The sequence below is a fragment of the Oryza sativa genome, chromosome 8, assembly GCF_034140825.1.
Source record: "Oryza sativa Japonica Group chromosome 8, ASM3414082v1".
Classification (NCBI taxonomy): domain Eukaryota; kingdom Viridiplantae; phylum Streptophyta; class Magnoliopsida; order Poales; family Poaceae; genus Oryza; species Oryza sativa.
In genome coordinates this window covers 19,780,042-19,801,266 of record NC_089042.1, presented here as the reverse complement: position 1 = coordinate 19,801,266, position 21,225 = coordinate 19,780,042, and the positions used below count along the sequence as shown (strand labels likewise).

Here is a 21,225-nt window from a genome sequence, read left to right as displayed (position 1 = left end):
AAACAATATCTCCTACTACCATTTCAATCCCTCCTAACCAAATTATCAATGCTAAATATTCATGGAATATTGGCTTCACCGTAATCCTGTACTCATAATACAACCATATAAGACACGTCCCAAAAAGATGAAGGATACAAAATGGACTTATTCTAGCTATATAAGACATGGCCCAAAGATATGAACGAGGCATAATAGCCTTAATTCCAAGGAGGAGCGTGGTAGGCTTGTCGTGCCTTCAGGCCGACCCGGAACGACTCGAGTTTTATTAGGCCGTGTCTGGGCAGTTGGTGTAGCCCGTGGGCGAGCACGACATGACCCGGCGTGTCGGTCGAGCCATGCCAGCCCGACTGATCTCGGGCCATGCCTGGTCATGCTTGGGCCAGGCCAGTTGACCCATTTAGCCATCTATACTACCACCCCACCACACAAGTATATTTTCAACAGGTGTGTTCGATATAGGTATCAGCTCAACCCCTGGGGTTAATGTCTGGGCCAAAGACCCTGATGCTCAGATAAGTTTCTTAAAGATATTTTTGTAAAATATTTCTAGAAATATCTAGAATGTTAAATATCCAAATTAGACTATATATAAAATGACTGTTCATACATTTGAGCCATTCTGAACTTAATAGTTTTATTATGAACCGGCTATTGGGGTTACTCTCTAGACCAAAGAGCCTGACGCTCAGATAAGTGTTCTTAATATTTTTGTAAAATATTTTTAAAATATATAGAATGTAAAAAATTTAGAATGTAAAATATCCAGATTAGACTACAGATAGAAAGACTGTTCATACATTTGAGCCGCTCTGAACCGAACGGTTTTATTATGAGCCGGTATAGATTAGACTATAACTATAAGACCGTTGATACATTTGAGCCGCTAATGGGCCTGCTGGAGGTCCACTCTGTGTCAAAGGCCGACAACATCAGCTTTAATTGCAAAAGGAAAAAGTGCACCGAAGGTCCCTCAACTTGTCATCGGGATAAAAAACGTTCTCGAACTGTAAAACCAGATATACGGGGTCCCATAACTATACAAAACCGTTCACTTTAGGTCCCTCAGTGATTTTGACCCCGGTTTTATCTGACGTGGCGGCTGCGTCAGCGTGGGACCCATGTGGGCCCCACATGTCAGGGAAACCACGTCACCACCCCCTCTCTTTTTCACCTCTTCTCTCCCTTCCTCTCTCCTTTTTCCTCTGCGCGTGGATGTCGGCAACGTCTTCGACGCGGCGGGGAGAAGGGCCCGCGTGGCCGGAGGCTGACGGGGAAGGAGCGCGGCGGAGAGGAGGGCCGATGCGACGGGCGGCGCCGCCAATGGCTGTCGTCGCGTGGGGAGGAGCGCGGCGGTCGTCTGCCTTCCCTCCTCCTCCGCGTGCCGTGCGGCGCCATTGCCGTGGCCGACGGGACGTCGTCGGGGTGAGGTGGCGATGCACGGTGGTGCGGGCGGCACGGCAGAGGGAAGGGCCTGCGTAGAGTGGCCGACGCACGGTGGCGCGGGCAGCGCGACGTTCCCTCCCTCTCGATCTTGGTCACGAACCGCGTCACGTCGCCGGCGTCGTCCTGGATGCCGTTGGCGAGCACCTCCCCTGAGGCACAAAATCAACAAACAGATCAACAAATTGGGGAAAATGTGGAGGGTATTGAAGGTGAGGTGAGACGTACGAGCCATGGGATGGCGAAGAGCGCGGTTTTGTTGCCGGTGAGGAGGTTACGGGCGTTGAGGATGATATCGGGAAGCTGCAGGAGGTTACGGGCACCACCGATGCCCGGAGCCGAGTTGAGGCCCATGGCGTTGAGGGTGAGCTCGCACTGGGCGAGCGCCTGAGGGTGGGAGATGATGTGGGTGAGGAGGTCCCTGCGGATGCCCGGAAGTGCGAGGAGGCAGTGGTGGACAGGGAGAGGAGGAGGTCCGGCATGGCGACGTTGACGACGAGGACGAGGGCCTGTCCGTTCGCGGGATGATGGGCTCGAAGTGGCGACGTCGATGACGAGGGCGAGGGCCTCCACGCATACCTCCTCCACCTCCCACGCCGGCCGCAGCCGCGCGCTGCCATCGCCGACGGCAGCGACTTGATGGCGGCGGTGTCGAGTCGAAGATGGCCACAGCCGCGCGCCGCCATTGCCGACCGCACGAAGGGGACAGGGAGGTTGGCGAGCTCGCGCCGCTACCCGGGAGCCGCCGTCGCCGGCCGCACCACCCTCCGGCCGCGCGCGTCGCCACCCGTGCGAGAGCAGACAACGAGAGGAAGGAAGGAATGAAGGAAAAAAAGAAAGAGAAGAGGAGGGAAAGAGAGTGGTGCTGGCGTGGCACCATGACATGTGGGGCCCACGTGGGTCCCACGGTGACTCAGCCGCCACGTGGGGCAAAACCGGGGTTAAAACTGCCGAGGGATCTTGTTTGCACTGGTTTTGTAAGTTAGAGGATGCGTTATATCCGGTTTTGCGGTTGGGGAACGATTTTGTAACTCGATAACAAGTTGAGGGACCTTCGGTGTACTTTTTCCATTGCAAAAAGGAAAAAGTACACCGAAGGTTTCTCAACTTGTCATTACAAAATCGTCCCTTAACCGCAAAACCAGATATATGACCGTAAAATCTAAACAGAGAGGCCTCTCCGTTTAGGCTTAACGCGCGATGCCCGTGCCAGCCGTCCATTGGCGCGCGGGCGACGTGGCGTGCATCCGGCGCGCGCGCTTGTCCCGACCGCGTGTTGCTTATCCAAACCGAGCTGCTCCGCTCGTTCCGACCGAGAAAGAGAGAGAGAGAGAGAGTTGTTTTACTATTTAAAAATTGTGGGTGGCGAGAGAGAGAGAGAGAGGCGGAGGCGGCGACAATCTCCGGCGAAATCGTCGGCGGAGGCGGTGGAGATGTCGCTGCGGCGGCAGTGTGGGAGGGGGAAGGTGCGGTTGTTTCGTCCCGTCGCGCCGACGGCGGAATCGGCGGTGGAGGCAGCGGAATCTGCGTGGAGGCGGCGTTTTTTCTCTCCACATCGTGCTTGCAGTTGCGGGGGGAAGTGAAGGCTGCGGCTTAGGTGGTTTTCTCTCCACCAAATCTGGCGCCCGTGCGGTAAGTTGCAGCGTGCAGAGAGGTGGTTGCGGTTTTTTTTCAGCCGGAGAGTGGAGTGATTTTTGTGTGTGATTTTTGTGCTAGGAGAGGTGGAGAGATTAGGCAGTTTTCACTGTGCAAATTTGTGTGCCGGGAGAGGTGGAGAGATTGTGCAGTTTTCACTGCGCATATGTGCGATTTTTTGTGCTCCACAAACCTCTCGGTTTGTTTTCTCCCCTATAATAGCTCTATCCCCTCATTTCCCCTCTCTCTCTCTCTCTCCCTCATCCAGGTGTTAGTTCGTCCTCTCCGTGGAGCTCCTCTGCGTCCTCTCGGCGAGTGCAAAGTTTGTGGTGGTGGATCTCCGGCTTGATTTGAAGGTATTTCAATTTTTCTCTCCATTTGGCATTTTGTACATGGCTTGGGCTGTTGGATAATTCATGATTCAAATTCCATGTTGTGTAGCCTCAGTATAATAAAAAGTTGGTGTACTTCTGCTGCCATTTACTAGGATTTTTGTGTGCCCCTTGATAGCTTTAGGTTTCCATGCTTCATGTACAATGTAAATTTGGGTAGCTAGATAGGTTTCGAGTCGTAACAAGCAACATGTATCAAATCGATTGACATTGATTTGCAGAGATCGAGGTACATTCAGAGAATAGAGGCTGCAGGTAGCAGGGGGGAGAGCATGCATGTCAGCATGTATATGCATGCATGCTACTGATCAGTGGTGACAGGCAGATGAGTGCTGACCGATCGATTGATCCCTTGATTGGCTAATCTATGTCGTCTTGGATTGGCTAATCCAATGTGATTTTCAGTTACCATGTTGCTAATAATCTGAAGCTCTCCCTAGTCATTGATGTTATTACCTTTTTTTTTTTTGCAAATATTGTGGCATGTCTAGTAACATTTTCCTCTAGTAGCAAATAATGGTCGTCTCAAAATGTTCCTTAAGTAACACATTTGATTTATTGAATTACATCTAGTCTAGTTAAAACTTACTTTTTCCCGTGGCATGTGAGTAACATTTTGAGAACAATGAAATTAAGTTTGCAATTTTTTTGTACTTCCTACTAGTTGTTAAGTTACTTCCAAAATGTACTGACTTACTTCTAAACACATAAATGTTACTTTCTACTAGTTGTTTAGTTGTAATTGGTTAGATTTTGGTGAAACTAATAGTCAAAATGATTTTCCAGGAATAGCTAGGAAGAAATCCCATGTAACGAAAGGCGCGTTGGACAAACTAGAGTCAAGTCAGAAAAAAAGGAGTGTATCGCAACGCAGGAAGAAGAGAGATCATGGTGGAGATGATGCAACGCAACCTCCTCCAAAAAGGAGTAGAACAAAGGTATTGAACAACCATCTATCTTTCTACCCCCGAACCTGTGTTTTGCCTTTTTTATCACTGCACTACACTTTTTTCGATGATGCTGCACTAGACTTTTATTTGTATTTTTCTAGAAGTAACTTAACATGTTCTAGAAGTAACTTAATATGTTGTGAAAAGTAACTTAACATGTTCTAGAAGTAACTTACAGTACTTTGAAATGGTATTTAGATGTTGAATATGGACTTGGACATGTGTATTTTGATTTTGATGTTGAATACAGTGCTACACCTTATTGAAGTTTTATTTTTTCTTGGAAGCAACTTGCATGTTCCTGTGTAGAAGTAATTTGTACATAACTCTTGGTCATGATCTAGTATATGTTGTACACAACTCTTGGTCATGATCTAGTATATGGCCAATCTTCTTTTAAGCATTTTGCATTATATGCCACCGGCAATTGTGATGCTTAGCATTTGGGAAAACTAGCATAATAGCTGCCTTCATAGCTAAGTCTTGATAAGTTATTATGTTTGGAACAACTATACAAAGGTTTTTGTCTTTTCATTCCTTAGGAACCCACAACCTAACTGAATATAAAAAAAAAGTAAGTTAGTTACTGTTTGGAAGTAAGTCCATACAGTTGCAAAGTAAGTAGGTTCAGCTTTTTGTTGCTGAAAGTAATTCAGTATTGTTATCAAGTAATTCAGCACATATTATCATTCTGGAAGTAAGTTAGTATAGTTTGGAAGTAACTCACACATTACTAGGAAGTAAGTTGACACACTTGTAGAGTAACTAGGTACAGTTTTGTGTTGCTGAAAGTAAATTAGTTCTGGTTTTGAAGTAATTCAGCACATATTGTGATTCTGAAAGTAAGTTAGTGCATTTTTGGAAGTAACTCACACATTAATAGGAAGTAACTTTGCATAAAACAAATACCAAGAGAAGTACCTAAATAGATTGCCCATATCTGTTTATCCTAATGAATGGTGCACAAGGCATGTTATACATGTTTGTCATGTATGTGTAGTCAAACGAGATGTAATCTTTGTAGTCCTTGTACGCTTTTCTTGCTGCTCCATCAACCCGGAATATGTTCTGCACCCTGTCTTCCTTATCAATTTGTGGGAAAGTAATTCAGTACAGTTTGGAAGTAAGTTAGTATAGTTTGGAAGTAAGTCAGTATAGTTTTGAAGTTAGTAACATGCAACAGGACAATAACTTTTTAGACAGTTACAGTTAGATGCCTCTAAGAAGCAATTTTTCTCATTTTTTGACACCAGTGGCTATACTTATGGTTTTTTTTTCACATATTGTTTTTGATGCAGTACTAGAAGAGAAAGAGAGGCAACTAGGAGGAATGCATCATGTTGTGTACACATACCAGGTATAAAATGGATACAGAAGTTTTTCACTGAAATTACAGTTAAAATTGCCCAACAATGTAATTAATGGATACAAAAGTTGTAACTATGAAATTTTAATTCAAGATTATTTTGGAAGCAACTTGCATGTTCCTAGAAAGTAACTTATTGAAGTGTTAGAACTAAGTTTTCTATTAAGTTTGCTCTGAGAGGCAACTGGGGGGATGCATCATGCTGTGTAACTAGGGAATGTAAATTCAAGTTTTTCTGGAAGTAACTTTCATGTTCCCAGGAAGTAACTTATTGAGTTGATAGAAGTAACGTTCTGTTCAAATTTCTTTGAGAGGCAACTAGGGGGGAATGTATCATGTTTCTAGGAAGTAACTTATCGAAGTGTTAGAAGTAACTTTCTGTTAAAAATGCACTGAGACTTTATGTTAAAATTGCTATAAGATTTCAACACCGGTACTCATGCCTATGTAACTACGAAATGTAAATTCAAGTTTATTTGGAAGTAACTTGCATGTTTCTAGGAAGTAACTTTATGTTAAAATTACTCTGAGATTTTTAAACAACAGCACTCATGCCTATGTAACTAGGAAATGTAAATTCAAGTTTATTGGAAAGTAACTTGCATATCTAGGAAGTAACTTATCGAAGTGTTAGAAGTAACCCTTTTGAAATTGCACTGAGAATTGAACACCAGTACTAATGCCTTTTTTCCTCTATTTTTTTTCAGCAGCACTTGAAAAGAAATTTATTCGATATACGAAGGAAGTCAGAAAGGGAGACAGATTCATAGTATTCGTATCTCGGGGAAGACAGGATTCATAGAATTCATTTCTCACAGAAGACAAAAAGAACCTAAAAATTCTCTAGGTTAGTTTGTATGTTTTTTGTCGATAGATCTGAAAAGACAGTATTGGCTATGTAGTTACCTGTGATCTGCTCTTCTTTTCTCTCTCTTCGTGCTTCCTCCTCCTCCTCTTCGTGCTTCCTCGTTTTCTTTTTCTGATTTTTGTGCCGCGGCGGTTGAGTTCTGGATTGACACTCTTCGTTCTTCTCTCTCGTTTTTTTTCTGATTTTTGTGCAGCCACAGCTACGTTCGGGATCGACGCTGGTCCGGATTTGTTAGATTGGAGGGGGGGTGAGGCGCGTAGCGCGCTTCCTTTAGGTGGGCCCACGCTAGCTGTCCCACGCCAAGCACGGTGTGCGTGGCACGACGCGCGCGCGGCTTTCCTTTTTTTGTCAGAGGCGCGCGCGCTAAAAAGGAAACCGTGTTTTCCTTTTTTTTTTGTCAGGAGCGTCGCGCGTTAGCGCTATCGCGATAGCGATCTCGTTGTAGTCTCGTCCATATATGACATTTCTTAACTTAGAAAACAGTTCACTTTAGATCCCTCTATGATTTTAACCCCGATTTTATCTGACGTGGCGGTTGAGCCAGCGTGAGACCTTACGTGGGCCCCACATATCAAGTCACCACCCTCTCTCTTTTTCCCCTCTTCTCTCCCTTCCTTTCTCCTTTTTCTTCTGGGCGTGGATGGCGGCAGCGTCTTCGACACGGCAGGGAGGAGGGCCGGCGTGGCCAGCGGCTGACAGGGAAGGAGCGCGGCGGAGAGGACGACCGATGCGACGGGCGCCGCCGCCAATGGCTGCCGTTGCACGGGGAGGAGCGCGTCGGTTGTTTGCCTTCCCTCCTACTCCGCGTGCCGTGCGGCGCCATTGCCGTGGCCACGCGTCATCGTCGGGGTGAGGTGGCAACGCCCGGTGGTGCAGGCGGTGCGGCGGAGGGGAGGGCCAGCGAGGGAGGAGCGCCGCGGAGAGGAGGGCCGAGGGCTGATGCAGCGGAAGTGGCATCACCGACGCGGCGGGGAAGAGGGTTGGCACGGCCGACGGGGAAGGAGTGGTGGAGAGGAGATCGACCGGTCGGTTCCCCACCTGGCGAACGCTAGCACGAGTACGAGGAGCAGGAGCATGCACAGGCGATGCACGTGTAGAGGAGCAGGTCGGTCATGTTCGGTCATGTTCGTGCTGGTGCAGGCACTGGTCTACCACATCCTCCGTAGCTCGTCGAGCGTCTTCTCCAAGGACAGCAAGCTCGGCGGGGCGGCGACGCGGCGGCGGAGACACGGGAGAAGGGGAGGGCGGCGGCAGGGCGAGGTGGCGTCGACAGGCGAGCGCGGTGGCGGAGGCCGGAGAGGCGGCGACGGTGGCAGGCGAGCACGGCTGCGGATGGGGAGCAGCGGCGCCGACGACTTCGCGCCGCTCAGCCTCATCGTCGTCGGCGGCTCCAGGCGCGGGCGGAGGACTCCTCTGATAGGCGATGGCGACCGCGATCACCGCGCCGCCGGCTTCTCGTCGCTCGTCCGCTGGGCCGCGGCGCCGCACTCGCGCCGGCCGCACGCATGTCGTCGTCCTCTGTGACTGTGAGTAGTAGTAATACCACCCACAGCGTCACGGAGCTCTCCATTTCTTCTTCTTATCCACTGTCTATGCGACGGGCAGCGGCCGGACGGACCGAGGTGGCGAGCATCGACGACGACGAGGCGTGCGAGCTGGTGAGCGGCGCGGACCTTGTCATCGGTGGCGACGTCGACAACGAGGGCGAAGGCGTCCGCGCGTACCTCCTCCGTCTCCCCCGCCGGCTGCAGCCGCGCGCCGCCATCGCCGACCGCACGAGGGGGATGAGGACAGTTACAAATGCCTCAGATTTGTGATGGATTAATTGTAAGAAGCTGTGCACTTTATTGAAAAAAGCTCAAGAACCAACCTAGCTCGATCCAAAATAAATAAATAATACTAATAACTCAACCTAAAAGTTAATTTCCTCTACTAATTAGCAAACTACGAGCTGCAAACTATCCATCAGAAACGGCAGCTGGAACTGCCAACGCCGGTGGAGAGTTCATCCCAGCCGCTGTAATCGCTCGCCGTCAGCCGATGCCTGGGCGTGGTCGCTTGACCTGTTGAAGAGGAAAAATTATGATTAACCACGATTCACGCGCCAAGAAGAGGATGAACAGGGAGAGGTGTTGCACACCGTCGTCGTCGTCTCCGCACAGTTGGATGTGCGTGGCGTTGCACGTCGGGCAGGCGAGGTTGACGCGCAGCCACCGCCGGACGCACCGCCGGTGGAAGTGGTGGCCGCACTCCAGCGTCTCCGGCAGCTCCCCACCTCCTCGCACGATGTCGTAGGCGGAGCCGCACATGCCGCAGCAGAGGTCGCCGCCATCCCTGGCGGGGACGGCGACTTGCGCACGACGCCGCGTGTAGTCGCCTTGGCCTCCGACCGCCGCGCCTGCTTCCTGAGCGCGGACGAGGGGCGTCGCCGCGGCGGCCGGCGGACGCAGAGGAGGACTCGCCGCCGCCTTCAGCTTCCTCCGATACAGCCAGTACACGAGCGGGGCCAGCAGCCCGACAACCACGACAACGGCGCAGACGGTGCCGGCGATGGCGCCGGCGCTGATCGGAGCTCCTCCGGCAGTTCCGTCAGCCGCGTCGCTCGGGACCGCACGGTGGAAGCCGCGGATATCGCTCATCTCGAATGCACAGGAGAACGCACACACAGATACGCAGATACCCATGTTATAGCCGCGACGGAAGACCGCCGTTGAGGCGTGCACAATTGCGGCAATGACCGTTGGAAGGAGGCGGGAGTCGCCATTGCTGCTGCTGCTGCGCACAATGTTAGAATAAGTGTCGAATATACTAGTCCTATTTGATTACAGTTGGACTTGAAGTTGTAATAGGTGTTAGGGGTGGAGTTAGAGTCGGAGTCTGTAACCCGGCAACTCTCTTAAATAGAGAGGGGGACACCACAATGTAACCATGACGACTACAATGTAGCATAGACACGCAGGGAGATGATGGCGGCGTGGCCATGGACTCGTAGCGGCTAGGAGCTATATTGGTTGGGGAGGAGCGCCCATAATCAGAGCCCCGGGGATATAGGCTTCGGCTGAACCTCGTTAACAAATATCGTATGTTCCTGTGTCGTCATCTGGCATGTCTTGGGTGATCAATGACTGAAGCGATCAGGAGGGTTAGTCGTCTTTCCGCTATATCGACTAACTTTTATAACAAGTGGTATCAGAGCAGAAGGTTTCAGCATTGGATCAAGAAGACATGTGGAGAAGGAAACACGAGGTGGGATCGCGCATCGATAGGAGATCGTCAGTCGTGGCGATGAGATCAATGGCGACAACGAGGACGTTGTGGAGGCGACGACCTCACTCGCGATCAGACCGACGATGGTGGAGCGTGACCGGAAGACGAGGCCGGGCGTGGCCGAAGGCGTTCAGAGAGATTAGAGGGGTAGCACCATGGACGGCGCGTCCGACGCACGCGGCGAACGCGGATCCGCGGCGGCAGGGAGGCCATTGACGGAAGGGCAAAGCTGGCGAGCGTGGCGCGGCGCGGCGGACGTGCAGGGCCGATGACGACGGGGTCGTGGACGGTGAACATGAGGGCTGCGACTGCTGTGCGTGCAGGGGCACGGACGTCGTGTATGGAGGCATGACTTGTGCACACCTACACATGCATAGGTGTGGTTTCCAAGAGCAGAACCAAGACGGATACGGTGCGGAGACGTCAACTTAAGCAGGGAGAGGTGGCAGTGGGCTCCATCGTGGAGGAGTAGCTACGGACTCTAGCGAAGAAGTTTCTCTAATCCGAGCGGTGGCAGTTTCGGTTTCGGTGTCTGATGCAGGCGGCGGCGACGACTCAGAGGAGGCGTAGGCTGCGGCTTGTAGCAGGAGGAAGCGGAGACCGAGATCAAGTCGGGGTTTGGTTTTTGGCTCGTAGGAAGGCAGGCATGTGTAAGAAGTGCATGGACCGGTGTTAACCTCCACAAAGTCAGGCGGTGGACCAAGAAAAAAGGAGAGAGTAGTAGTCTTTTGCTGGTCACGTTAATTATGATAGGGTTACATGTGTATGCAAGCATATGTTGGCTGCCATAGTACGTGCATGCATTATACTACTGTGCAACATTGGTTTACGTATGGCAGGGAGCCCGGAAGACCAATAAGCTAGCTGTGTGGTGGTGCTAATTAACGTGGGTCATCAAGCTGCGCGTGGAGATCAAAGCGTGCAAGGCTACCGGGAGTCTAGGACGCATTGGTTGACGTAATTAAGGTGGTGGTGATTCAGTAGAGAGATGCACAGGCGCAGAGGCAATTGGTGTGGTGCTGCCCTAAGACGGAACTTGTATGGTCTACGGTGACTTAGGAGATGGTACATCATGTGGCATTCGGTCCAGAGAGGATCGAGGCTGGTTAAACTGGGCCGGCAGGGTGGTTAGACCGACGGACTGGTTAGACTGCGGAGCTTGGAGGGTTAGACCGGGTTCAACGGACCGGTGGTTCGTTGCAGAAACTTGTGAGCGGATTCAGAAGAAGGGAAAAAAGGTTATACGGTCTAGATAGTTTGCAAGTGACAATGGCGAATAGACTGGCGGCGACAGGTCGGTCAGGTCGCATATGGAATTATCTGGCAGACATGATATATATGGGACTCGACGAGGAGTTGAGATATATGGAGTTAGACCAGAACTGAAGGGAAAAAAAAGATTCTGGGCAACATCGGGTCAAATATCGTTGATGGGGTCGACGATACTGTTTGGCAGTACATGATATATCCAAGATATGCAGGTTGGCATGATGGGGATATATGAAATCTGCATCACTGACGAGGAAAAGCAAGTGCTATGGTGTTAATTTCTTCAAGTGATTCAAGGCAACGGTGAATTTTCTCAAAGTATCATAGGTTCAGTCTACGGATGCGGGAAAGCGAGGATGTTGGATTTATTAGCTTGGTTCATAAGACAACAAGGAAGAAATGGTTCTCTTCAAGTCTGGTGAGTTTGATTTATCTATTTGGTGATGACGCATGTTATCTGGCCATGGATTAGATCAAGTCAAATTTAAGATGGAAGATGGAGGTGAACATGGTCTTCGGGGAGTCTATGATGTGACAGCTAGGAAGAAATCTAATTTCGCTTGGCAAGACGACTGAGATGATAGGTGAGAAGGTGGAGCACTGTTGCAGGTAGATTCAAGAGGAAGAAATTACAGGGATAGCGGAGTCTCTTCAAGGCGGCGGGTCTAGCGGAGGCTCGTCAGGCGGCTCGTGGTGAAGCTGCAAAAGGAAACAACCCAAGTCTGGAGGACAGATGGATCGGCATGGTGATTCTACTACTTCTGGGTGGCGTATATTCGCCAAGGTGAAGTTTGTTAGAATATGTGTCGAATATACTAGTCCTATTTGGTTACAGTTGGACTTGGAGTTGTAATAGGTGTTAGTGGGTGGAGTTAGAGTCGGATTCTGTAACCCGGCAACTCTCTTAAATAGAGAGGGGGACACCACAATGTAACCATGACGACTACAATGTAGCATAGACACGCAGGGAGATGATGGCGGCGTGGCCATGGACTCGTAGCGGCTAGGAGCTATATTGGTTGGGGAGGAGCGCCCATAATCAGAGCCCCGGGGATGTAGGCTTCGGCTGAACCTCGTTAACAAATATCGTGTGTTCCTGTGTCGTCATCTGACATGTCTTGGATGATCAATGACTGAAGCGATCGAGAGGGTTAGTCGTCTTTCCGCTATATCGACTAACTTTTATAACTAACAACAATTACGGCAAGAAGCCGTTGTGAGGGCCGAGTCTGCGGGCCGCGCCGCCCCTGGGGGGCCATCTCCCGCCGATGAGGCGATGAGCCCTTCGCCGCGCCCGCGTGGCGTCACGTTCGCGCGTCGACGCCACTGGACGCCGGCAGCTTTTCTGCCCTCGCGCCGCTTCTCAATTTGTCGCGCCTCCGTCCTCCTTGAGCCTTCTAGCACGTTCCCAAAGAAGCTCCCTGCTCGCCGGCCGCTTTATCTCGTCTCTCGCCGTAGCGCCCTCGCCGCCGCCGCCGCGTAGCTTCGTCGCGCGGCTGTTCCCGGTGACCATTGGTGTCCGTGCCCACGCGGCGCATCGCGAGTGCGTACCGGTTCGGCCAAACCCGAACTTCCCTCGACCGGCGAGATTAGCCGCCGTCGTTCCCCTCCCGGAAAATCCGCTCCGTTGGTTCGATTCACTGTTACCTCCTCTAGGCGCCGCCGCGCCGGTGGTCATCTTCTCTCTCCGTCTCGCACTCGTTCGCCGGAATGCTCCGCTCGCCTTCAGCCGTCGATCTCTGTTGCGAAGCCTACATCGCATTCACGTGGACGACGCTTCGGCTTGTTCGGTCCCGCAGGCGACCAGTCAAACGACGCCTCTCCCCCGCGAAAAACCTATCGCGCGATCGATCGCCCTAGAGGATTTCCTCCCATGCAGTTTCCTTTTTTTTTACACCACTTTACTTTTCTATTTTAGTAAGTTTATACATCTAAAGTTTATATATATCTAAATTTTATACATCTAATGTTTATACATATAAAGTTTATAGACCCAAAGTTTATACGTCAAAAGTTTATATACTCGATTCAAATTTAAATTTGAATTCAAATATTTTTATATATAGTATTTCTGTACATATAAGTTTATACGTGTGAAGTTTACAGTATAAAGTCTATACATAAGTATAGAGTCTATCCACATAAATAAGAGTATTAGATTTTTTTTTCCTATTTTTAATTTTTTTTCTAACTTGTGTTTTTTTATTTCTAAAAATTTATGGTGTAGTAGGAAGAGAAGAAGGGAAGAGAAACGTGTTAGGGGAGGGATGTGGGCTTTCCCGATCACGCGCCCTCGGCGTAGGCGATCGATCGTGCATTAGGAAGACCCCTCCCTCGGCCCTCGTGCTCCCGGCCATTTGGGCCGTTTTGTCGCCTCTATCTACTTTAAGTCGACTTTGTATGACATCCCTAATTCCAAATACCAGAAATCTTCACCCCTAAAATGTATAAAACCGTGCAATTTAGGTCTCATGGCAGTATGGATCTATAATTTTACTGATGTGGCACCCTAGTCAACAAAATAAAAAATAAAAAAAATATGTCACCCACATGTAGCATCTTTTCTTTCTCCTCTCCTCTTTCTCTTCTCTTCTCTTCTCTTTTCTTTCTTCTCTTCTCTTCTCTTCTTCAGTGAGCTGGGAAGCTAGGGCGGCGCGGCAGAGGCGGCCGGCGAGCCTGGAATAGGGGAGGTGGCCAGTGAGCCCTACTCAAGCCCATGGAGAGCCACCAATGCCGTCTCCGGCGTGCTCATGGAGATCCTGGCCACACGGGTGATCAGCGCCGTCGTCATGCTCCGCGAGTTCGCCGCATCGGCCTCGCCCGCACTTATTAATATGTGACCCCAGTGGTACACTGTTGAATTGATCTGCCGTGTTGCTTGTCATGTATCCATCGAGCGATGCCTAGTGCTCTCTACTAGTAGTATTATATTACTAGTATTATTAGGAGTAAATTAGTAATTTACTAATACAATAATTCAAGAGTTATTTTGTCATTTATATTTTTTCCAGCTAAATCGATATATGATCATTCATTTGCATTGACATTGATCATATTCCATAAAAAAGCCAAAAAAAAAAGAAGGAAAAATGTTTAGTCACTGCTAAATGAAAATTATACCCTCCCCCACTTTTTTTGTTGACAATAATGAATCTCCACATTTTTACTACTGCTAACTGGTAGTATAAATAAACCTGAACCCTTCGATCAAATAAGATCAATGATTTATATTGTTTTCTATTACCCGCAGAAAGCATCGTAGTGGGCTCATATCGATAATGGTGTCCATGGTATCATATGCACGATCGTCATCAAGTCATTTTGTGTTTCATAAAGCAATGCTCTTATTATAGTTTTTAGGATAACTTTTTCTTTTTTTACCAATTCGTCAGAACATCTGGTAGTTAAATTGATTAGAGAAATCGTACAAGACTAAAAAGAACGAGAAGCTGAGTGCCAATAAGCCATTACACTGTTTTCCTCCTTTTTTTGGTAGCTCCTGAAAACAATCAATTGCAGCACTTATTCACAGGATGTTGTATAAATTACATCTCTCGGGTACTATATATATCTTCCAATACTAGTTGATGAGCGCGATTCTGCTCAGGCAGAGCTCTCCAATAGTTGAGAATCTGAAAATGGAAAGCAACAGAGTGCAGACTCTGGAAGATTGCGAGACCTTTGTAAAACAGGCTGCCCCTCTTCTGATGCTACTCTCTTGCATGTATTAACCTCTGGTTTATGGAACCAACAGCAAATTCTTCATCCTCCTGGGTACAAATCTCACTTGAGTCACTCTCACCTGCTTCTTGGCAGAGCTGGTCATCCGATGCCATCAGAATGTTCCTTCGAGCACGATCTCTGTCCCGAGGATACGTGCAGTACAGGAAGGTGTATGTCAGGCAACAGATGGCCATGGGCACGGCGATCTCCGTGTACACTGCCTTGGCCAATGCAGCCGCATTTTCTCTGTCCGTTTCGACGCTTGCGTCAGAGGAGACCGGCTTGTAGCCGAACACTTGCTCTGCTAGAACACCGACGATCGGTGGCGCGAATGAAGCGAACACCGCTTCAAAGCATTTGTCGAGAGCGTAGACCGTTGTTCTCGCCTTCTCCGGTACAATCTCCGCGAAGATTGGGCTGCATTGCAAAATGTAAATTGTAAGACATATCAGCATTGCATTGGAGATTCAGATATGAAATTGTTTCAGTGTCGAGCATGGTACTTGTTTGTGGATGACGCGTTCCAGGAGATGGCGAACCCCATGATGAAGAACACGGCGGCGTGCGCGACGCCGGTGGACGGGTCGTTCGGCAGCGCGAGGAGCAGGACGGCGGCGAGCGGGAGCGCCGACGCCGAGCTGATCTGCGCCAGCGCGATCCTTCCGGTGTTCGGGAACCGCCTGGAGACGGGGTCCCCGACGAGGCCGCCGAAGAGCGCGCCGAGCGCGGTGGCGAGGAGGTAGAGCCCCGTGATGACGCTGGTCTCCCAGTGCGTGAAGCCGACGAGCTCGAGCCACATGGCGGAGAAGTTGAGCGCCGACCAGGGTATCGACCCGGCGATCCCCTGCGCGACGATGATCTGGAACGTGGGCACGCCGATGACGCCGCGGGCGTCGCGGAGCAGCTCCCGGGCCTCCTCGGCGGCGGAGGCGGCGGTCTTGGACTTGGCGCGCGGGTCGGCGGCGAAGCACCACATGAGGATGCCCAGCACGGCGCTGACGAGGGCGACGGCGTGGAACGCCAGGCGCCAGCCGGCGACGCCGAGGAAGGTGACCGGCGCGAGCAGCACGCCGAAGGATCCCCCCATGATGGAGCCGAGGTTGCAGGTCATCTGCAGCCACCCGAACGCGGCGCCGCGGGTGTGGTCGTCCGTGTAGTCGGCGACCAGCGAGCTGATCGCCGGGAGCACCAGCGCCAGCCCGACGCCGTTGAGCCCCCGCGAGATCGCCATCTGCGCGCGCCACGGAATTTTTTCAGTTCATCCAGTTCCCTCTCTCCCTTACAGGTGGGACCCACAGCGTCAGTGGAAGAAAAAACTGAGGCTGACAGTCTCATCTTTTTACTTAAACCTATCTTTGTAAGTCAAAATTTAATTTTTTAATTTCTAATTTAAAGTTGACTTTATCGTATTTTATTTTTCGGCCTTTATTTCTTATCGCTAAGAACACTTACATAAAAGTTTTATTTGTAAATTATTTTTCGTTTGTAAATATATGTCCATAGTATGCCAAACGATGGAGCTTTCTTCCTGTTTGTCTGGTTTTTCTTATCGAAATGGAGTTTTTTCGAAGATAAAAATTGGGATGGAAATGGAATATTCGGATAATCAAATTATATAGGAGTAGGTGCGTGTAAAACGGGGAAGGTGGAGTGGGTCCCGCAGTCAGCGAGAGGGGAGGAGGTGACCTGGAGGAAGGAGCCGGAGACGGCGACGAGGAGCGTGGCGGCGGCCCAGAGGAAGGCGCCGACGGCGATGACGCGGGCGCGGTCGTGGCGCGCGGAGGCGTAGGCGGCGAGCGGGTACGACGCCGCCTGGACGATCGCGCGGCACAGGGTGAGCGAGCCCAGCGCCGTCGGCGACACCCCCAGCTCCGCCCCGACCTCCCGGTACACCGCCGGGAGCAGCACCTCGTCGGCCTTCTCCAGCACCGACGCCAGGTTCACCAGAACCAGCGTCCACCGCCGCCGCGCCTCCGCCTCCCTTCCCATCGCCGTCGCCGGTAGCTCCTCTCCTCTCCTCTCCTTCTCGCTTTGCTTAAATGTGGGGAGCAGAAGCGGAACGGAGTCGCTGGAGCATGCGTGTCGTTGTGAATTTGGGGTTTGGATGGGGATGTTGACCTGGGCGAGCAAGAGCAGGAGCAGCCGAGCTGGAGCTGACAGCGAGATCCGCCGCGAGTGTTGGGGATTTTTTTTCACCACGAGAGCTTTTGCTGCTTTCCGTCTTAAGATGGTTCGTTGGCAACTGGGACTGCATCTCTGATTCTGAATGGACTGGAGTTATGTCACCTTGTTTTCGTATAAACCGCTAAAAAAAGAGGAGATTGAGGAGTCTACTTCAATGCATAGCAAAATTAGCGATTGCCGCTTTTGGGGATTTGTTAGGAGTGTAGCGTGGCTCGGCCCCTTCCCGTTGTTTGGAGTCTTGTTTTAGCCGCCGTAGTTTTATAAGCTTTAGCTTTTTATTTTACCTTTTCTCTTTTCCCCTAGCATCATAAGCTGGTCTGGCTGATTGTGTTGTGTAGATATAACATTTTTCTTCTAATATATTGACGTGTAATTCTTTTACACGTTCGAAAAAAAAACATGGCAAAGTTAGCACCTGATTAGGATGTGCTCGAACTGGATCACTGGAACACAAATCTAGATTACTTAGAGATGGCACCAATCGAGCCTTTTGGCAAAATCAACCATGGCATTTGATGTCCGCTCTCTATCTCGCCATGTAACGGGACAGGCACAGCCCATGTGGAAAGCGTGGTTGAGGGTTAAGTTACTTGACAGAGACATCAAACATTGTGGCTTGCGAGGCAGCAGGAAGAGAAAACAGTTGAGAAATTAAAAATCGGCTTAAGCATCAGCGGCACAACCACATTTCCCCTTCCTACATGGAAATTAAAATTTGCAGCTGGAATTAAATGGAGGGAGAGAGCAAGTTGCCCAGGTGCTGAGCAATGTTTAACATGCTTTGGCTTCTATTCATGTCAATCAGGGCGAAACATAAAGCACCATGTCAACCCTGTCCTAGTAAAAGGGATTTGTATGTGTGTGAAACTAAACACACACATCAATTGGTGGCAAAACAGAAAAGTACTTCAAATTTAAAAGAATAAAAATGAAAGGCGCCCACCGTGGGGCTCGAACCCACGACCACAAGGTTAAGAGCCTTGCGCTCTACCGACTGAGCTAGACGGGCCAGGATGGTAAATGTTACATTTTCATTGTTGTATCCTTTACGTTCATTCCTACCGGCACAAATGTTAACACTAGATAGATATTTAACCATTTTCACTTTTATATGTTACGTTTAACAAGATATCACTAAACCTATGTATTATAAACACATAAAATCCATATAACATAAATATGTAATACTAAGTTCGTTGCATTTTAAATACAGTCATGGGTTTTTATGTCAAACGTTTGACAGTCCATCTTATTTACAAATTTTATAAAAAAAAATAAAAATAATTAGTCATATATAAAGTAATATTCATGTTTTATTATCTAACAACAATAAAAAAAATTAATTATATTTTTTTTAAAAAAAACGGATGATCAACGTTAGATATAGACTGTAAAACTATGGTCTGTTGACAACTTGACATAGGTAAGTGAACTGTTAACAACGTTCAGTCCAAACTCCAAATGAAGACAAGGGTCGCGACTCTCCAACATCCTCTCTCCTGGTGAAGTGGTAATTGCCCCGGCACACGCCGCTTCTCCGGTTCTCTTCCCCCACTCCATACTGCTGCTCTTCCCCGGCTGCGTTGGGGTTTCAGGTTGCCCTCCTCCTCCTCTGCATTCTCGTTCTCATCCCTCCCATTTGATTCTAGGCGATTTCTTTTTTCGAATTTATATGTACTATTTTTTGGGATTTCTCGGGTATATTCTATAGATTTTCATTTTTTTAATCTTCTAGAGTTTGAAATAGAGCCTTCTCCTTCCGATCCGCCATTATCCAAACAAACAAACGGTTGGAGGGGAATATGCAGCCAATCCCCATGGGGTTTATTTGTTTTTCCCATGTGAAAGTTCCCCCCCAAAAGAAAAAAAAAATCCCCATTTGCCTCGGTGTGTGCTGTGGCATTGCCCGTGCACGCGAGGTGTTCGACGTATTGCCCTCGTGCGGACCGCACCGTTTCCTTGTGGGGTTTGTTTGGATCCTGATGCGTTCGTTCCCCGTGATGATGTAGCGCTAACGCTCGCGTGATGTCTCGGTGTCTTTCTTGCTGTATGCAAAGGTTTGACCTCGGCGGGCGCGCCATGGCGGAGGACGAGGCAACGGCGGCGCGCGCCAGGCAGCAGAGGCAGCCGCCGTCGTGGGCGGACATCCCGCGGGACCTGGCCGTCCAGGTGCTCCGCTTCCTCCCGGCCCAAGTGGACAGAGCCTGCTTCGCCGCCGTGTGTCCGCAGTGGCGCGGCGCCGCGCGGAACGCCCTCCTGCCGGCGCCCCTGCCGCTGCTCGCGCTCCCGGACGGCGCCTTCTACTGCCTCCCCTACGGCAAGCCCTTCCGTTTCCCTCGTGCCGGCTGCGCCGGCTACAAGACCGCCGCCTGCGGCCGCTGGCTCGTCTTCCCGCACGACGACGGCTGCTTCTTGGTCGACCCCTTCGCCGGCGCCACCGTGACGCTCCCCGCCCTGTCCCGTGTCCGGCTCCGACCCCCAAATGCGGTTGCTAGTTATGTAAATGTTGGGATCGCAGGGCGTAATGCACATGTCAGCATGTTCTACCCTCACGCTACTTGGATGCATATCAAGACTTCGGACAAGATGCCCATAAACAAGCTACTCCTGTGCTCGCAGAACCTCGTCGCCGCGTTCATCGGCAGCTCACTCGCCAATGCTGGACGCAACAGCCAGATTCTAGTGTGCCAGCCAGGGGCGTCCTCATGGTCGGTACGAGCTTATGACAAGTGCAAGCTGTTTGAAGACATGGCATTCTACCGGGGGAAGCTGTACGCCCTCGCTCATGATGAGAACCTCCTTGTCGTCAACATCAGCCAGGATCCAAACACCGGCGATCCACAGATCTCCCAAATTGGGCAGGTCATCAAGGGCGATCCCACCTGGTCTTCAGTTCTGATTACGGATGACGACGACACAAGCACAACGGACAAAAAGAAGCTCTACCTAGTTGAATCATGTGGTGTATTGCTGATGGTACGCAGGAAGGTTTGCTGCAGAGTGGTAGGCAAGACCGTCGTGCCTGGACAGAACGAGTTTGAGGTGTTCAAGGCTGATTTGGAGAACTCACGGTGGGTGAATGTGACAACCCTTGGGGTTGATCAGATGGTTTTCCTTGGACGGCCATGCTCTAAGGCAGTGTCCGCGTCTCAGTACGGGATGCCAAATGACCAAATCTTCTTCCTTGATGATGTTATGGAGAATAACAAGGAGTATTCCTATGAGGAGGAGACCACTTCTGTCAATGTCTACGACATGAGGAGCGCCGAGGTCTCTTCCCCTCTGCCGATGGCCTGGAAGCATGAGATGATTTCTGCAACATGGCTGTTCCCTTGGGATTGAAGCGAAGGTGTGTTGCCATGCAATCTCGCAGTGATTATTAGTTGTCCTGGACCATTGTAGGTTGATTGATTTACTGATGTTAACTTCATCCGAATTCGTCAGGCCTCAGCCTTAGTGTGGTGACTAAGTTCTTTTGGGGAAACCTCAATTATCTGACTGTAGTTTGGTCCATGTCTAAGTATTTTGGAGTTGATGACACAATGCTAATGTTGTGAACTTATAATGAATCTTTTGTCACCAGCTGGGCTTATTTGAATTGTGTATGTTTTTATCAGTTCTTCATTGTGCAGGTCATATTTGAATAGTGGGCCGTTCAATCATGGTTACCACTTATCAGTAGTAACCATTGATGTTCTCCGTATCACGTTACAGGATGCTTTTATTTTTGAGCTATCTGTTGCTACTGAGAAAGGGTCCCTGCCATCTTACCGTACCCTGGTTTGTTCTTGCCTCCTGGTTCATCCCTGAGGCCATGTTCGTGAACATTGCTTGCTTCTGCTGGCAATTTCTCATGGATATCCTTGTCGATTTTGACCGAAACCCATGCTGATTATCGCATTCTGGCACCAAATCAGTCGCTGGAGCAAGGCACCAAACTGATGGCAGGTTTCTGTTTTGTGGGTTGAATTGGAAGTAAATCTTGAAGGGAAAGCTTGTTTCCCAATGTTTTTTTTGCCGCAGTAACTACTGTTTCCCAGTGTATACAAGACATAATGTTTTCTTAAATTAAGTAGGTTGTCTCATACTCTCATATAAGGATTTCTTAAATTAAGTAGGTTTTCTCTT

At 49.8% G+C, this 21,225-nt stretch overlaps 4 protein-coding genes, 1 long non-coding RNA gene and 1 other non-coding gene across 6 annotated transcripts; 2 read left to right on the top strand and 4 right to left on the bottom strand.

Annotated features, from left to right (window-relative positions):
* Window positions 1-659: 659 nt before the first annotated feature.
* Window positions 660-6,855, bottom strand: LOC136351611 (uncharacterized). Its single transcript, XM_066303800.1, has 3 exons — window positions 5,342-6,855; window positions 1,672-4,977; window positions 660-1,595 (listed from the first exon to the last, which is right to left on the bottom strand). Exons 2-3 carry the CDS (start codon window positions 2,127-2,129, stop codon window positions 1,052-1,054), a joined length of 1,002 nt encoding a protein of 333 aa, XP_066159897.1. The 5' UTR covers window positions 2,130-4,977; window positions 5,342-6,855; the 3' UTR covers window positions 660-1,051.
* Window positions 2,825-7,150, top strand: LOC112939842 (uncharacterized). Its single transcript, XR_003243687.2, has 6 exons — window positions 2,825-3,075; window positions 3,347-3,434; window positions 4,257-4,408; window positions 5,719-5,777; window positions 6,494-6,633; window positions 6,848-7,150. It is a non-coding gene; the product is annotated as an uncharacterized lncRNA (long non-coding RNA).
* Window positions 7,151-8,478: 1,328 nt separating this feature from the next.
* LOC107275360 (probable E3 ubiquitin-protein ligase ATL44) lies at window positions 8,479-9,314 on the bottom strand. Its single transcript, XM_015793797.3, has 2 exons — window positions 8,795-9,314; window positions 8,479-8,717 (listed from the first exon to the last, which is right to left on the bottom strand). The coding sequence occupies exons 1-2, from the start codon at window positions 9,291-9,293 to the stop codon at window positions 8,620-8,622; spliced, it is 597 nt and encodes a 198-aa protein (XP_015649283.2). The 5' UTR covers window positions 9,294-9,314; the 3' UTR covers window positions 8,479-8,619.
* Window positions 9,315-14,640: 5,326 nt separating this feature from the next.
* On the bottom strand, window positions 14,641-17,177 carry LOC9270036 (uncharacterized). The gene is made up of 3 exons (XM_015792720.3): window positions 16,600-17,177; window positions 15,417-16,144; window positions 14,641-15,330 (listed from the first exon to the last, which is right to left on the bottom strand). The coding sequence occupies exons 1-3, from the start codon at window positions 16,900-16,902 to the stop codon at window positions 14,901-14,903; spliced, it is 1,461 nt and encodes a 486-aa protein (XP_015648206.1). The 5' UTR covers window positions 16,903-17,177; the 3' UTR covers window positions 14,641-14,900.
* Window positions 17,178-18,033: 856 nt separating this feature from the next.
* Window positions 18,034-18,106, bottom strand: TRNAK-CUU (transfer RNA lysine (anticodon CUU)). Its single transcript has one exon. It is a non-coding gene; the product is annotated as a tRNA-Lys (tRNA).
* Window positions 18,107-18,586: 480 nt separating this feature from the next.
* On the top strand, window positions 18,587-20,679 carry LOC9269859 (uncharacterized). Its single transcript, XM_015792970.3, has 2 exons — window positions 18,587-18,692; window positions 19,155-20,679. The coding sequence occupies exon 2, from the start codon at window positions 19,177-19,179 to the stop codon at window positions 20,437-20,439; it is 1,263 nt and encodes a 420-aa protein (XP_015648456.1). The 5' UTR covers window positions 18,587-18,692; window positions 19,155-19,176; the 3' UTR covers window positions 20,440-20,679.
* Window positions 20,680-21,225: the final 546 nt, after the last annotated feature.

What these genes read in the sequence shown, in the direction of transcription:
- LOC9269859 (XM_015792970.3), top strand. Translation starts at nt 19,177, where the DNA reads ATGGCGGAGGACGAGGCAACGGCGGCGCGCGCCAGGCAGCAGAGGCAG.
- LOC9270036 (XM_015792720.3), bottom strand. Translation starts at nt 16,902, where the DNA reads ATGGGAAGGGAGGCGGAGGCGCGGCGGCGGTGGACGCTGGTTCTGGTG. An exon ending in TCTCCGGCTCCTTCCTCCAG is followed by an intron (nt 16,145 to 16,599) that starts GTCACCTCCTCC and finishes TGGCGCGCGCAG; the next exon opens with ATGGCGATCTCGCGGGGGCT. An exon ending in AACGCGTCATCCACAAACAA is followed by an intron (nt 15,331 to 15,416) that starts GTACCATGCTCG and finishes TTTGCAATGCAG; the next exon opens with CCCAATCTTCGCGGAGATTG.
- LOC107275360 (XM_015793797.3), bottom strand. Translation starts at nt 9,293, where the DNA reads ATGAGCGATATCCGCGGCTTCCACCGTGCGGTCCCGAGCGACGCGGCT. An exon ending in GTGCGGAGACGACGACGACG is followed by an intron (nt 8,718 to 8,794) that starts GTGTGCAACACC and finishes CCTCTTCAACAG; the next exon opens with GTCAAGCGACCACGCCCAGG.
- LOC136351611 (XM_066303800.1), bottom strand. Translation starts at nt 2,129, where the DNA reads ATGGCGGCGCGCGGCTGTGGCCATCTTCGACTCGACACCGCCGCCATC. An exon ending in TCTTCGCCATCCCATGGCTC is followed by an intron (nt 1,596 to 1,671) that starts GTACGTCTCACC and finishes TTTGTGCCTCAG; the next exon opens with GGGAGGTGCTCGCCAACGGC.